Source organism: Acomys russatus, chromosome 3 (genome assembly GCF_903995435.1).
Source record: "Acomys russatus chromosome 3, mAcoRus1.1, whole genome shotgun sequence".
Lineage (NCBI taxonomy): Eukaryota > Metazoa > Chordata > Mammalia > Rodentia > Muridae > Acomys > Acomys russatus.
The window spans coordinates 8885877-8902672 of record NC_067139.1 but is presented as its reverse complement, the minus strand read 5'-3'; the positions used below and the strand labels follow the sequence as shown (position 1 = coordinate 8902672).

Sequence of the window (16796 nt, the reverse complement as noted above, 5' to 3'; positions counted from 1 at the left end):
TTGGGGCTCAGTTGTCTGCTGCTGTTCCTCAAGTCTGACCTGGGAAAAGGCACAAATGCTACGGAAAAGTCCCGTGTGACAAGATCCAAGAGCATCACCAAGCCTATGACGCATGCGCAGTCTAGCACAGTGGTGTCAAGCCGTTCTATGGCTTCATCTACCAGGAGGCCCTGAAGGTACAGAGTCCCTGGAGAATGTGATCTGCGATGCTGTCGCCTACAGGCAGCACGCCAAGCACTAGACTGACAAGGCCTTGGACACGGTAACGTGCTCAAGCGCCAGGGCCGTACATTCTAGAGCTGTGGCAACTAATCCAGACTCCTACTAATTATTATGAACATGTAACACCCACGGCCCCTTTCAGGACTTCCTAATCACTTGGCGTAGTTTATACCATGTGAGAGTCTCCTCCAGAGGCCATAATGCTCCTTGGCCCAGAGTGATGCAATTTCCCATTTAAACCTATTAGAATGTAGACGTTGAGACTACTTCTGAGAAGTTAATTAATATGATACCTGTGTCATCTCAAGAAAGAAGTCTTCATTGGGCTTGGTAGCCCCTGCCTCTAACCCTAGCACTCTCCAGGGGATCAGGCAAGAGGATCTCTGTGGGTTCGATGATCTCTGTGGGTTCGATGCCCGCTAAGGATATATGGCAAGACCTTATAATAAAAACTGAGAGAAGCAGAAGTCATTTGTATTTTTAGGAAGAAAAGAATTTATATGGAGCTACAGTGGGTTTGAAAGAAAATAGACCATGTGTTACTTTTTGCTCATAATGGTGTTTTGAAGCATCCTAAGTGTAAATTGCTGATAACACACACACACACACACACACACACACACACACAAACACACACACACTATGGCCCTAAAAGAAGCCAGTGGCTATAGGAAATCTCCTGCCCAGAGAGCAGTTAACTCACACAAAAACCTTGTGCCCTAAGTTGCCTAAACAAGCAATTTTACTTATCTCCCATCCCAAAATTTCAAAATACCCTTAAGGCTACCCCTCCTAGGATTCAATCTTATAGGAACCATACGACTCTCATAGCCTTAAGATAGATTGAATCTATGCCTTAATTTTACTTGTAGAGATCAACAAATAGGGCAAAACCCAAACAATTTAGCACATAAAATTATTTATGCAATAACCATATGACTTTTGAAGACCAACTGCCTATTGCTATCTATAAACCCTTAAGGGCCTCCAGTTAACCCCTTGCAAGTAAATAAAACCACTATCATGGAATTCTGATCAAATACAGGATCCTAGGCTTCCCGAGGAAAACAGCTTTGATGCACATGCATAGGACTGATGTTCAAAAACAGATGTAACAAGAAATACAGAAAACAGGGAGCTTTTATGTAGCCTTTAGTGTGTGTGTGTCTCTCATGCATAGTTACCTACAGTGTGGCTGAATATTATAAGTTGTTAGGCAGTGACACCTGGAATTGGGGGAAAGAAAGAAGAAAGGGTACAGGGAAGATATTCATCTCTTAATAGACTTATGACAGAACAGGCCAGCCCCTATAGCTATCTCCTGTTTCCTCTGCAAACCTTCTGGGGCCCTTTCCTATGCCTACTACACCAACAGCTCAGGAAAATAAGCAAATAAAAAGAATACCACTGTACCACTTCATTTAGAATGTGCAAAATGATCCGGGGCCTGTAGCACACCCAGGAAACTGCTACGCTGGCCCACTCCTTCACTGCATCCCTACAAAGATCTGGTTAAGCCATACACAGAGACACAGAAGCTAAGAGACTGCATCTGAACAGTTTAAAGCTGCTGAATTTTTTAAAAACCTGCTATGCAAAAGAGATCATTAAGAGTGGCTAACATACAATCTAAAAAATAATATCAACTGTAATAAATCATAAGCTAAGTGAAGAAAGTGTTACCGGGGAAAAGACATCCTATTAGTATACAAAAATCTCGTGTCACACTCCAGTAATGTACGTTCACTTTGGGACTAGCATGAACATGTATTGGTGCTTAATTTATTAGCAAGCTTGGTAGCATTTACATCCCCTGAACCACAATTTACCAAAGCTCATTCCTCCTGCACTGAAAAGGTGTGCTCTAAAGACAGACATGTCTCCCAGCACTTGCTTTGGTAAAACACTTGGGAAGTAAAATCTTAGCTCTTTGCTTTGGACTTAGTAAACTGAGCGACTATGCAACTGCAGGAATATGCAAACGAGGAGTTGCCCATCTAAACTGTGATTGGACCAATACAGCCCGTGAACTAACGAACGCCTGCAACTAAAATTCCAAAACTTTGTGAGGAAAGTGAAAGAAATGACTATTTTGCTGGAATCTAGTAGGCTGCTTATCAACTACAGGTTTATAATTTTGTACCCAATGGATTCTTTGTATAATTATCATTACACGTCCGTATTATAACTTGAAAATAAGGAAAACAGGTCTCTAATATGGGCAGAAGAAAAGCATTATCTGTCCAGTGTCCTCAGGTCTCCGCGGAAGTAAACACTGAACTTTTGTGTCTTCAGAAAGGACCTCCTGAAAATCCGTGTCGCCGTCTTTTTCAAGGCTTCTCGCTACGCCCCAACGGAAAACAAAATGCCTGTGGTGAACTCTCTCGAAATAAATGTAATTAGCATTTTAAGAAAATGAGAAACTGCACGTCTGTCAATTTTCTGACGACACTAACACAAGGAAAACAATACACTTGGAAATTTTTGGTTAAGCTGAGCATGGTTCTGGACCCTGGGGTGGAAATCAGAGCCTCGCTCATGATAGGTTGTCGCCGCCAGATAAACTGCATAAGCAATTTCTAAATCTGTATGAGAAATAACAGACTACTAAGCGGGGAAAATGGCGGAGACAGAGAAATAGCTAAACTGAAATTCTAGAGCACTTTGTTCTCGGAACATGTTTTCTGTACACGTAAAAATCCCAGACCACACGAAAAAGGTACGTCTGTGAAACGCTTCCGGGCTTGAAATAGCGCCAAAAACATAGGGGTTTATAAACGGGCTGCTTAAGGGGGGGCGGGATTATCTTTGTTATTTAGCAATCAAAAACTGCACTAGGAATCAGCCACGCATCAATCCCTAGAAACACTTCCGCAAACTACAACGGAAGCCTGAGAGCAGCTGGCCAGGATCCAATCAGAGCGGCGCGTCTCCTGTATAAATACCAGCGCAGCCAAGGCTCTCCTCCCGCTTCCTCCCTTCCTCTCGTGCACTATGGCTCGTACTAAGCAGACCGCTCGTAAGTCCACCGGCGGCAAGGCCCCGCGTAAGCAGCTGGCCACCAAGGCTGCCCGCAAGAGCGCGCCGGCCACCGGCGGCGTCAAGAAGCCCCACCGCTACCGGCCCGGCACCGTGGCGCTGCGCGAGATCCGGCGCTACCAGAAGTCCACCGAGCTGCTGATCCGCAAGCTGCCGTTCCAGCGGCTGGTGCGCGAAATCGCGCAGGACTTCAAGACCGACCTGCGCTTCCAGAGCTCGGCCGTCATGGCGCTGCAGGAGGCCAGCGAGGCCTACCTCGTGGGGCTGTTTGAGGACACCAACCTGTGCGCCATCCACGCCAAGCGTGTGACCATCATGCCCAAGGACATCCAGCTGGCCCGCCGCATCCGCGGGGAGAGAGCTTAGGCCCAATTTTCTACATCGGCACATAACCTAAAAGGCTCTTTTAAGAGCCAACTCCACTGTCGTCCAAAAGCGCTGTAGTACTTGGGGAGTTTAGTAAGTGTTGCTGTTTGCGTTAAAGTTTTTTACGCTTTTGAATTAAAGCATTGGTCGATCCTTGCCCAACCCAGGGAATGAAGATAATGCTTGTTTTCAGGGTGTCTCTGCCGTCCTCTAAATCTGTTTCTAGCCAGAATTTGCTCCCTCGTGGTGTCTAAAATGAGCTAGAGACAGGCAATTTTGTTACATTCTATACTACAGTTGTAGTAGACACAATTGGATAGTTCACCTTTTTCCCAATCAGTATTCATTAACAGGGTTAGTGTGGTTTGAGGCACGTACTAAAAAGCTTTGGAATTCGCTATTTAAATTTCTGTGAAGCTTGAGATTTACATATCCCGTGCTCACCTTTATTTTGGTTGGGTTTTTGTTTTCAAAGCAGGTTTTTCTCTAGCCCTGGCTGCCCTAGAACTGTAGATTAGGCTGGCCTGCAGCTCACAGAAATCCTGCAGCTGCCTCACTGCTAGGATTAAATGAGTTGAGGATAACACTAAACTGCTGGCCTTCCTGCCTCCTCAGGTGCTGGAATCATACTCCAGCGCTACTACCTAGCCTAATTTAACTTTATTCATAAAGATTAAATGACTACTAATTCTTGGTCTCAAATAATGAAATTCTATCTGGCCATGGTGTCAGGTCCCAGGCCGCGGGGAAAAATTTAAGCAGGGTACACCTGAAAGAGGGAGTGGGGGTTGAAAGTAGGATACAGAGACTCGAGAAATAACGAATCAAGTCAGGAAATCTCTGATCAAGATTCATTTTATTGCCGACTAACAGGAACATATATAGGGCAAGGTCAATAGGATCTATTCTTATCTCACTCACCCTAGCCCCCGGGCAAGAACGCAATAGCCTAAATCGCTCCCTGTAGAACTTCCTAGTTCCCTGAGTAGTTTCTTGTAAGAACTTCCTAGATCCTCTGGGTGGTTCCACGTTGAGACTTCTCTACTTCTTTCAAAGGGAAATAGTCCAAGGATCGCCTAGAACACAAGACCTCGGGGTGAGGTAAAGGTCAGCAACGCGAAGGTCACAGCATACAGCCTAAGCACAGGATTTCTGACATGACAGAATTTGTCATGGTGCCTCACACCTTTAATCCCAACACTTGGGTGACAGGCAGGTTGATCTCTGAGTTCAAAAACTTATTATGTATAGCAAGTTCCAGGCCACCCAGAGCTACACACCAAAATTCGGACTTTAAGAAAAGAACCTATAGCCCGGCAGTGGTGGCGCACGCCTTTAATTCCAGCCCTGGGTAGGCAGAGGCAGGCGGATCGATGTGAGTTCGAGACTAGCCTGGTCTACAAAGTGAGTCCAAGACAGCCAATGCTACACAGAGAAATCCTTTCTCGAAAAGCTAAAAACCAAAAAAAAAAAAAAATTAAATTGAGCCGGGCGTGGTGGCGCATGCCTTTAATCCCAGCACTCGGGAGGCAGAGGCAGGCGGATCACTGTGAGTTCGAGGCCAGCCTGGTCTACAAATTGAGTCCAGGATGGCCACAGAGAAACCCTGTCTCGAAAAACCAAAAAAAAAAAAAAAAAAAAAAAAAAAAGAACCTATAAAAAACTCAGAAGGAAGTTCAAGAGCCATGTTTTAAACTCTGAGAAGGAAAGCAAAAAACAAGCAAACAAAACAAACAACAAACAAAAAAGGAATAGCAAGAAAACTGTAATCTTAACATATGCCAAAAAAAGAAACAAATGTATTCATGCCCTTTGAATTAGGATTCCAGAAACCAGAGAGGATCAGACTCTGGAGCTGTGCAATAATGGTGAGAAAGAAAGACATGGTGGCACATGCCTTTAATCCCTCCCATAGGCCAGCAGAGGCAGGCCTGGTCTAGATAGAAAGTCAGGCCGAGCCAGGACTGCACAGTGAGACTGTGTCTCCGAAAAGAAAAAAAGGAAAGAAAGAAAAGGACAGCATGAAATTGTACCCTTTTCTGAGTTAAATGTATCCTTTCTAGTTGAGAAAGCACAGCAGGAAACATCATGAAGAAGGGCCTCCTGGAATATGTAAATACATGAACCCATTAAGGCAATAGTTATTTTCCCAAGCCTTTAACACATCTTCAAGATAACCATCTCTTTTTTGGGGGGGGAGGGGCATAGATATTCTAGCCGAGTGATAATAAGCAATGTTCTAATCTTTAGGCCAAGGCCAGGAGAACATAATTTCATTACTCTGGCAAAGAGGAGGTAGGTTTACCCCAATGAGAGTTAATGAAGCAAAACAAACAAACAAACAAACAAAAAAACCCTGCTCCTTTTCATAGAATGAGTAGAAAGTTGACTCAGAAGGTGACCATATCAGTGATGTGGCCTAATTTCAGTTGCTTCTGAACCTAACACCTCTCTGGACAACCAATAATAGTAGTTGACACCCAAATGCTTTTAGAATGAATCATGAAATAATTCAGTTAAGACTACACATGTGAACCGAGCATGGCGGTGCACACCTTTGATTCCAGCACACAAGAGGCAGAGGCAGGTGGATCTCTGTGAGTTTGACGCCAACCTGGTCTACAGAGCGAGTTCCAGGACAGCCAGTGCTCTGTTACACAGAGAAATCCTGTCTCAAAAGAACAACATTTTTTTAAAAAAAGATTACACATATGGATCATGTAATTTATATGTACCTTTTTAAAAACACAAAATAACTCACAACATACAAACATTTTAATACATCCCATTACTTCGCTATTCAGTTATATTTAGTTGACACTTGATTGCTTTATTTCCGACAGGCAATAACATAACGATGACTCTTTAAAAGTTTACCACAGACTTTCACATTGTAGGTTGAAATTCTCATTAAAAAAAAAAAAAAAGTGACAGGGTTAGTACTTCCAGTTTTAAGTATTTTCTCTCACATTGAAATTTATGAAAATAATAGATATATCTAGACTGTTCAATCAGCACATACACACAGGCAGCACTCTGATACCGTAGCTAAGAGATGACCATCTGTGTGACATCCAACGAGGGATACACAATATTGCACAGTCACTTCAGGCTTACGGACATAATTTTTTAAGTACCCCCAAATTAAAGTCTCAGAAGACATGCAAGGTGACAGATGGCAGTAATCTCAGAATTTAGGAAGCAGAGGGGGGAAGGATTCAGGGTTATCCTTGGCTATATAGCAAGTTTAAGGCTATCATGAGATAGATGAGAAAAGACCTGTCTCAAAATGAGGCCTTGGCGTGGTGGAGCATTCCTTTAATCCCAAGACTGGTAAACAGAGGCAGGTGGATCTCTATGAGATCAAAGCCAGCCTATTCTAATCAGGAGTTATATATAGTCCAGGCCAGGATACATAATAGACCCTGTCTCAAAATAAAATAAAATAAAACAAAACAGCAATTTTTTTTTAAACTTCAAAATAATATAATGAGTCATGTCTCAGAAAGAACATCTAAAATAAAAGTTCTTACCCTTAACTCTTCTTTCTCCGCCTCTTCCCAAGACAAGGTCTGGAAACCAGAATTTCTCTTCCACAGTGCAAGAAAACCAGAGTCGGCTATTTTTCCCAAAGTAAGCCATAACTACTAAAAGATTCACCTTTACCAAGCTTTTGGTCTTCCAACTAGCAATAATAATAATTTTACAATCCACATACACCGCCCCCCCCCCCTTCTCCAAAGTAGACCAGACCACAACAGCATCACTTAAAGTCCTGCCCATGCTCAGAAAGAACGGTGTCATACAGGTAAAGCTTCAGGAACAGGCCTAGCTAGGTGTCTTCACACAGTCACCAGAAGTAGTAAAGTATACGCCTCTACACAGTGGCCATATTTTAAGCAGCTTTATCTGTTGCACGTATAAATTTAAAACTGCAAACTTTTTGTTATTGCTTCTTTTTTTTCCCCCTAGGAATTAGATTTTAAGCTGTTGCATTCAGAGAGGCCTATCATTACGCCCATATCATTGCTTCATTACTGAAGAGTAAAATGTTTAAGTTACCCATAGGTTGGAGTCCAAAGGTTCCTACGCTATATAAAACCACAAGCCACCTCATTTCTTAAGATGTCTTTTGTTAGTACAGTATTTTCCATGACAATGACCCTCAGTGAGGTCACTGAGGGCAAAAGAGCTACTCCATAAATAGCCAGCAGAATTATCGTTCAGAAATGATAAAGTAAAAGAAAATTCAGAAATACCATTTAATTATGCTTCTACATTCTCTAGCCCACCCACACATAGTAAGTATTGACCGTTTAAATATGACTTTTACTTTTTTTTTTTTTACTTTATAAATTCCCCCGTGTTTGGAGTTGCACAATTCAGCAGGTAAGGGAGATGCTAAGAAATTAAACCATAGCGAGCACCGTCAGGAAAATATTCCCATGTTTTCATATACATTTTAATATGCATTTATTTTAAATGTCTAAATCCAATTGAAATCACTATTCTAATTCAGTTCGCGGGATTTTAGAAATTCAATCAACTGCACATTCACAGAGTAGAGGGAAACAAGAGGGAAAGAAGGGGCCTGCCTCCACCGGCTAAATGCTGGGCTTAAAGGGTATAAATAAGCGTGGCACTGGGCATTTCAGCTGTGTATTGTCCCACTGGAGACCTCTGCTCTGCAGTCCACAACTTCTTTTTTTGTTGTACATTCAATGGGACTGTCTGTGGAAAACAAGCATTTTTAAGTTCTTGAAGCATGCAGGATATGGACAAGGGTGACTGTGGAGCTGTTTTTAAGTTCTTAAAGCATGCAGGGTATGGAAAGGGGTGACTGTGGGGCTGTTTTTAAGTTCTTAAAGCATGCAGGGTATGGAAAGGGGTGACTGTGGGGCTGTTTTTAAGTTCTTAAAGCATGCAGGGTATGGAAAGGGGTGACTGTGGAGCTGTTTTTCCCTGCATGGGCATGGAGCACCCTTGAGCAACATCAGATCATCAACGCCTGAAGCAGACAGAGGAACACGAAGGGCAGGAACTTTACCTGGAGACACAGTAACTAACTGTGGGGTGTTCTGCACGGTCTGACTCCCCACGCTTCCAATATGATAGGCTCTCGAAAATGCAGTAGGAAGCTATCTATCCTTTACATTATTTTTTAAATTACATGAAACTCAAATCCAGTGCCCAGTTTTCAGGAGTCTGTTTTCTTCCATCCATCCACATGGGCCCCTGGGGTTGAACTCAGGTCCTCCAGTTTGGCTACAAGATCCTTTACCCACTTCAAGTGGTCCCACTATCCTCCTAAGGAGATGCTAGACTGAAGCGTAGGCTTAGTGATTACAGGTGCTTGGCTCCAGGAAACTGCATGGGAGAAGAGCTGACTAGTGCAAGTTGCCCTCTGACCTACACTACACACACACACCAAAAAATATTAAGTGATATGTAATTTCTTCCTACCAGGAGCTTCACTAAGCATCTGTAGAATTCTTAAATTATCAGGATCAATTTTTTTAAAAGTAAAGTGGGTTCCCACTCTCAAAAACAAACAAAAAACTTAAATACCTACATTTTTTAAAAATAGTAACTGAGACGTCCAGCTGCAAACCAGGCAACCTTCGAAAAATGGTTTTACCCTCACGTTCTTCAATTGCTCCACTCACCAAATAAGGGAAAACAAATAAGATCACAACAAAGTATGAAGCCAAAGGTGTTCAATTTCTTTACTAAACCTTAACATCCGGGGTGTAAGAAAAGCTTATACAAACCTAACAGGAGCGACAATGTTATCAGTCTCTACAAATTCCGAGGGCGAGGAGGTATTGTCCGCCGTTTAAAGAAATAAAAAAATTTAAGGCCACCGCCCCCTTCCCCTCGCCCTCCCCACACACACCCTTACCCTTACGACAGTTTCAAAGCTCCCAGTGACAGAAGAGGCGGGGACAGAGAAAATGCCAGCGTCCCATTACGTAAGCGCAACCTTTAATATCGCAGTCTCTGATTGGTACAAAATTTCCCACCCATGACTGACAGGATGGTTTGATTGGCTAATTCTCAAAATGACGGTCTGCAGACTGATTGGAAAGCAAGACTTCAAAGACTCAAACCCAGGCTGTAACCCCATTGTCGGATAGGCTCGCTAAAGGGAAGCGAGCACATTACCACGCCTAGGCGCCAGAAACGAGAGGACTTCCCGCCAAGAAGCTCCGCGCATAGGAAATGCCTATATAGTCAGGACACGCCCAGGAGCCCAAAGCTCTCCCACATAGAAACATTGCCTCCTAAATTAGGAGGCAACAAAATGGAGATGACGCAACCTACCCCCTAGAGTAGGATTTATGGAACATCACTTCATTATTTACCCACGCAACCCAGGGACACGGAACAGAATTGACTAAGCTGCACTTCTGGCGGAATAGCTGCAGTCAGCTGACCCAGGGGCACAGGAGGAAACCTAAAATAACGTTACCAGAAAAGGCTCAGCTCTTTTGAATGAAAGCTGTGGGTGGCTCTGAAAAGAGCCGTTTGAGATTTAAGGCAAGACAGACACGCCACGTTTACTTCTTGCGAGGAGCTGCCTTCTTTGCCTTGGTCGCCTTCGGCTTGGACGCCTTAGGCTTGGCCGCCTTGGGCTTGGGGGCTTTGGCCTTCGCCGGGCTCTTGGCTGCCTTCTTGGGCTTAGCTGCCTTCACCTTTTTCGGGCTCTTGGCAACTTTCTTGGCTCCAGCAGCCGCCGCGGGCTTCTTCGCCTTCTTCGGTGTCTTCTTGGCGGCCTTCTTGGGTGTGGCGGCCCCGGTCGCCTTCTTAGGCTTCTTGGCTGCGCCCGCGGGCTTCTTCGCCTTGGCCGCGCCCGCCTTCTTGGCTTTGGGCTTGGCCTCGCCGGCAGCCGCCTTCTTGTTGAGCTTGAAGGAGCCGGAGGCGCCGGTGCCCTTGGTCTGCACCAGGGTGCCCTTGCTCACCAGGCTCTTGAGCCCCAGTTTGATGCGGCTGTTGTTCTTCTCCACGTCGTAGCCGGCGGCCGCCAGCGCCTTCTTGAGCGCGGCCAGGGACACGCCGCTGCGCTCCTTGGAGGCGGCCACGGCCTTGGTGATGAGCTCGGACACCGGGGGCCCCGACGCCTTGCGCTTCCCAGCGGCGGCGCCAGTCTTCTTCGCCTTCTTCTTCACAGGTGTTTTCTCCACAGGTGCAGGAGCAGCGGGAGCTGCCGGAGCGGTCTCAGACATGTCTTACGCTGTGCTACAAAAGCCAAAAGTAAGCAGAAACTGTCAGAGAAGGTTGCTCCCAGTGCTGAAGGCTCTGGGTTTATATAGAGAGAAGCTGCGTGGTGATTGGTTCCCTGCGCCGTGCGCCGCGCTACCAAAGAAAGGATCTTCAGCTCTGCCTTGTGGCTGTGTTTGTTGCCCCTCAAAAATGAATAAAAATATAAGGAATATGGGCACGAAATAATTAGGGAGTTGGGGGGAACTGATCCGAGACCTTTTAGGCTTCTATCTAGCCTTAATTTGTACAGCTACATTTAAAATCGGCTGCCTGAAACTTTCCTGACTGCCTCAACAACCTTTCAAACTTCACGTAAATTGAGACAACTTTAAGGTTTTCCTTAAAAATACTATTTCTCTCGCTCTCATTCGCCAACTTTTGTTTCAGGAGATGGTTCAGCACATTCTTATCGTTACGATATTATGTGGATTAACTTGTTCTTACTGAAATAGATAGGGAAATTCGGGTTTTTCGCAGAAGCAACAGCACAGACGCTCTCGGGGCTGTCTGCACCAAGCTCTAGGAATTGGCACTGGATGGGACAGCTGTGCATGGCGGGGGAATGATTATTGTATAAAATATCGATTTTTTTAAAGGTATTTGAGACACCAGTGTGTAATGTTCTATCCTCGATTTTGATGTTTTAATGATTTAGCCTTTTTCTGGAGGTGGAAAGAGTCTGTGCCATTCCTCTTCGAGATCAACAGCTCTAAGCACATTTCTTCAGATTCTAGAGAAGTTAAGACCAATTCTCACATTTACAAAAGAAAAAAGAAACCTAGGTCAAGAAGGAACAGAAGTTTAACAACTGGAAGCTGAAGAACAGTGGGATATAACTCAATCCTCCTTTAGAGTACAGCAGATTTCAGGACACTATTATGAAGCTATTTCCCCCAGCAATACTTACCATAGCATTTTCTACTATGTTCTAAAATAACTTTATTTTCAACGTTGAAAAATAAACAGGATTTAAAAGAAATTCATAATAGCTAATGATCTTATTACATCCATTATAAAGTCTGTCACAAGCAAATTTATTAGCTGGTTGTACCCACTGGAGGACGTAAACATTTCAGAGTCAGCTTGAGTGAATTATAAACTCCATCTCCATTGGCTTGCAATATAACGAAGCTGATATAGTTGGACAGTAAAGCAGAAAAGTAATATTGCCCATCAAACAGACACTTCTCTGAAGACACACATTTATTAAAGAAATAGGTGTTTTGGTGTTATACTTTAATAAATCCTTATAGTCACCAGATCTCATTTTGGCATAAACATAATGATTTAAAGATATCCTCGAGACTTAAAGACGTCTTCTTTCCTTTGCTAACTACATACACATAACTTATATGCTCTAAAATGGTCATTTGTGAGAACAAGAAGAACATAGTCTCTGGGATATAAGAACACGTTATGATATAAATGATTAAAAATACATGCTCTATACAAGGTTGCCAAGCTGATCAGACTAGAGTCGAACCACACAGCGGTACCCTTATGTGGCATTTTCTGAGTACACGGAAGGAGGCAATTGTATTATCTGTGGCATCATAGTCTATAGCAGTCATCACAGAAAATACATCACCAGTTTCTAGTATCACATATAGCTTTGAATTGCCCACCATTAAAGGTTCTAATTTCAAAAACATATAGCTCCATTGATTTCTATAATCACAATAACAGTGGCTAACTACTATTGCCAACTGAAATTTATTCAGCTATCAAATGTTACCATCTCATTCTTGCACAAGCCTTGCTGAGCACTGTGGCTATTTAGGCTCCCCACATGTGAAAAAGTATTAGAACTATTCAGTTCCATTTCCTAAATATTTTGGCAATCTCTAGTGTTCCTGAATTGTGCACACTGAGACTTGATTTCACCAAGAAAGTGATTCTCCACCTATTCACAGGACGAGGACACTCTGCACGAAGATCGCTTTGTTACAGATGTTACCTGGCTGCTTATTGCAATCAACTATAGCAAGTAAAGGGATGGCAAAACCTGAACCAACCACAGATCTACAAATTTGAACCCATAAGAAGCTTCACTCATTTCCACTCATTACTTTGGAGGCTAACATCAAAAACATGTTTTTGGCTCTTACTCCAAAAATCTACTTATATTCAGAAACAGCAGCTTATTCTCTGTAGTAAGGCTTGCAGTATTTTTTTTTTTCAGATTAAAAATTAAAAATTCCTAAGATAAGTGAAAACCATGAAACTTATGGCTTCATCTCCTCTCAAGTTTGTGTTAGATAAACACACACACACATACACACATACATACATACACACACACACACACAAATGTACACCATTACCAAAGTAGCAGCTGAGAGATGTGACTTTCATGATTCATCCCAAGGACATTTCCTTGGGCATTCTAAAATCTAAAGAATTTCAAATCTACCAGAAGGCGAGTGTGGTGGTACATACCTTTAATCCCAGTACTCTGGCAGCAGAGACAGGCAGATCTCTGAAATTGAGGCCTGCCAGGACTACAGTGAGAGTTGCAGGACACTTAGGGCTACACAGAGAAAACCTGTCTCACAAAAAAATAGCAAGTATCAAGAACACAAACATAGAAGGGAAGGAGAAAGTTTTAGTAAAGTCAAATGTGCTCAAAAGGTATAAGAAATTAGAGGTGTCCATTTTACATCTCTGTGTGCTGAGATTGCATGAAGGCACTGACAACCTGAAAGTCACATCCAAGGGCAACTAGACTGCATTAATTTCACTTTCTAAAATGGGCACTTTTAAATATTCAAATAAAGACTTCTAAATATCCTGTTCTCCTCCCTCTCCGCCCTAATATCTTTAACAGGTGGACCCTGAATAGCTTCTCAGATGCTTGAAATGCTCTCTAACTCCTCCCTGTTTTTAGAAAGGCCCGCTCTTGGAAGTGGACTACATTCCACATAACTGAGGCCCTGTGTGGGCAACAAATTTCAGAGCAAGGTCAATGTCACTGGGACATTGCTGCTTCCTGGGGATCTGTAGGTAACAGCTAGGGATGTGCTGAGCTGGTGTGCATTACAGCCCTCACCCTGAATTTTATGTCCCCTTAAGTGGCCTTTGAGTTCTTTAGGACTCCACTGTGTCACTTAAAGCCAGTTTTCTCACACAAGTTTTGGCAGTCTGTCATTTAGAAAGGATGTGCTGGAAGACTGGTATCTTTCTGGAAAAGAGCCTGAGAGAGCTCTGTGGGTTCATTGGGATAAGTCCCAAGTGCATTCTGAGTACCTGAGACTAATTTTTAATATTTTTTTCCTCTTCCATCACTATAGAAACCTCTCAGACATGCACTAGGCAACCCATATCTTCAAGATGGCCTCTCCAAACAAGGATGGGGCTCATACCAGCACAACAGACACTAAATAAGGGGAATTGCCTCAGGTTGTAATCCAGGCTGGACTACTGAGTGTCTGACAAAACTACCTGTCCTCCACTGCCTCCCAGAAAAATAAATAATAGATAGATAGATGATAGATAGATAAAATTACCTTTGTAGTGCTCAAAAAAAAAAAAAAAAAAAAAAAAAAAAAAAAAAAAAAAACACTGAATGAATTCTCACAGTGTGAAAAAAATCAATTGTCAGACATACAAAGACTGCCATATGCGAACAACCTCCCTCCAGGGACATATTATTGAGATGTTACTTTTCAGAATTTGAGTGTTCGTTTAGGTTAATTTGCAAGTTCTCTTCACTCCTTGGTACGGACAACAGCGACTAGCAAGGCCATGAGACACAGAATCTTCCCTGGCAACAATAGCTCTTATTAGAAGAGGATTAATTCTCCAGCACTGGGCAAGTCTTCATCCTGCCAGTTCAGGTAGTATATAATCAACCAGCACCAGCTCCCTTCGTAGAGATTTGGAAAGGGAGCTGTGTGCAGACCTCTAACAAAGGCAGAGATTCATGACAGGTCAAATTAAAAAATGCTTGCAAAATGCTTAGACTTTACTTTTCTCTAAATCCACTTAAAAGGTGGTCTTTTTGTACTATATCTGCTTTCGTAGGTTAGGAGCCTTATAACAATATTGGCTGTCATAACTCAAAAGCGCAATCCTGAAGGACACAATCTATTGACTAAGAACTCAGAGAGGAAAGCGGAAAGTCACAGGCCTTTTCACAACACAGCGCCTGTGTCTTCCGCCAGGCAATAGGCGTCAGCCAGTGAGGTTGAGGGGCGGGTACATAAGCACCTTCCCGCCCGCGCCTTTTCAGTTCCCTAAGAGGTCCGCACTCCTTATATATATAGCAGCTGTAGCATGTACTTGAACAACTCAAGCTCGCCTCAGAAACCTCTAGCCATGTCTGGTCGCGGCAAAGGCGGGAAGGGCCTGGGCAAGGGAGGCGCCAAGCGCCACCGCAAGGTCCTGCGCGACAACATCCAGGGCATCACCAAGCCCGCCATCCGCCGCCTGGCCCGGCGCGGGGGAGTCAAGCGCATCTCCGGCCTCATCTACGAGGAGACCCGCGGGGTGCTCAAGGTCTTCCTGGAGAACGTGATCCGCGACGCCGTCACCTACACGGAGCACGCCAAGCGCAAGACCGTCACCGCCATGGACGTGGTCTACGCGCTCAAGCGCCAGGGGCGCACGCTCTACGGCTTCGGCGGCTAAGCCACACAGGTTCACAACTCTATGTATAAAGGCCCTTTTTAGGGCCACCCACGTTAACATATGAAGGGCTTGATACACTAATCGGTTTCTAAACTTGGGTTCCTGCCAGCAAGGTTAAAGATGGCGGTGGAGTCTGAGGTCTCAGAACAAGAGGTGCACAGTTCAGTATGATAGTTTTTCTAACTTGTGTGTACCGTTCTCCCTGGGTCCTGGATTCACAGCCCTTTGTCTCCTTGGGGCTGAAGGAATTATGGACTGCCATTCTCAACCTCTACCTGGCAATGTTGCCCCAAAGTGAGAAATCTCAGTACCAGGTGATGAGGCATTTGCTACATAATTCCTAAGTGCCTTTATTACTTCGTTAGACTTGCCTCACCTGTGACCCAGGCTTTCCCTCAACGTTGAGTTAGGTTTAACTAATAAATTACTTGTTTGCCTCCAAGTTATGGCTCCTATACATGACAACATAAGCCACTCCAGTGGTCGGATTGAAGGGTTCTAAAGCACATTTTGAGAACCTCAGCTTCACTTCTAAGCAGCAAGAAGGTCCTAGACAAATCCCTTGCTTTCTGTCTGAAGCTTCTTTCCATGAGTCCACATTCTAGAAGTAAAATCCAGTTTAGGGGTGCTTTTTTTTGTTTTGTTTTGGTTTAGGGGGCGGGAGGGGAATGATTGTTTTACTGAGACTGATTTCACTGTGTACTCTTGGCTGTCCTGGACTGCCTTTGTAGAGTAGACCAGGCTGGCTTTGAGCTAACAGAGATCCACCTGCCTCTGCCTCCCAAGTGCTGGCATTAAAGGTGTGTGCCATCCCCGCCCAGCTCTAAAAAGTTTCTAACACATTTTTGTCACCCATTTAATTTCCCTCAATTTTTTTTTAAACAAAAATACTGAATGGAATCAGAACTTTACCATCTACTACTTAGCTACACCTGGGTGTGTGTGTGTGTGTGTGTGTGTGTGTGTGTGTGTGTGTGAGAGAGACTTATTAGTTGGAAGCATTTGAAAGTAAATTTCAGACCCCATGAAACTGTGTCACTTAATATTTCAACTCGTAACTCCCAAGAATAAGATAATTTTCCACATAATTTTCATATATAACTAAAAACAAAGTAAGGTTTCCTTGAAAAGCCCCCAATTCATCTCACTTTTCTCTGTTACAGTCTCACTACCCTTAAGAACCAAAATCCAATTAACTTTTTTGGCTGGCTACTATATTGTTTTAAACTTGAACTATATCCTCCCCTCCCCCAAAAATCCGTGGTTTGTTTAAAGAC

The 16796-nt window shown here is 43.6% G+C and overlaps 4 protein-coding genes across 4 annotated transcripts in view; 2 read left to right on the top strand and 2 right to left on the bottom strand.

Moving 5' to 3' along the window:
- Positions 1 to 16796, bottom strand: part of LOC127209174 (histone H2A type 1-B) — a 190752-nt gene that overhangs the window by 164373 nt on the left and 9583 nt on the right. The gene's annotated exons all lie outside the window — the stretch shown is intronic.
- On the top strand, positions 3097 to 3643 carry LOC127209138 (histone H3). Its single transcript, XM_051168709.1, has one exon. It carries the CDS (start codon positions 3217 to 3219, stop codon positions 3625 to 3627), a length of 411 nt encoding a protein of 136 aa, XP_051024666.1. The 5' UTR covers positions 3097 to 3216; the 3' UTR covers positions 3628 to 3643.
- LOC127209058 (histone H1.3) lies at positions 10133 to 10923 on the bottom strand. The gene has a single exon (XM_051168605.1). It carries the CDS (start codon positions 10851 to 10853, stop codon positions 10188 to 10190), a length of 666 nt encoding a protein of 221 aa, XP_051024562.1. The 5' UTR covers positions 10854 to 10923; the 3' UTR covers positions 10133 to 10187.
- Positions 15176 to 15550, top strand: LOC127209434 (histone H4). The gene has a single exon (XM_051169074.1). The coding sequence runs from the start codon at positions 15208 to 15210 to the stop codon at positions 15517 to 15519; it is 312 nt and encodes a 103-aa protein (XP_051025031.1). The 5' UTR covers positions 15176 to 15207; the 3' UTR covers positions 15520 to 15550.

What these genes read in the sequence shown, in the direction of transcription:
- LOC127209138 (XM_051168709.1), top strand. Translation starts at nt 3,217, where the DNA reads ATGGCTCGTACTAAGCAGACCGCTCGTAAGTCCACCGGCGGCAAGGCC.
- LOC127209058 (XM_051168605.1), bottom strand. Translation starts at nt 10,853, where the DNA reads ATGTCTGAGACCGCTCCGGCAGCTCCCGCTGCTCCTGCACCTGTGGAG.
- LOC127209434 (XM_051169074.1), top strand. Translation starts at nt 15,208, where the DNA reads ATGTCTGGTCGCGGCAAAGGCGGGAAGGGCCTGGGCAAGGGAGGCGCC.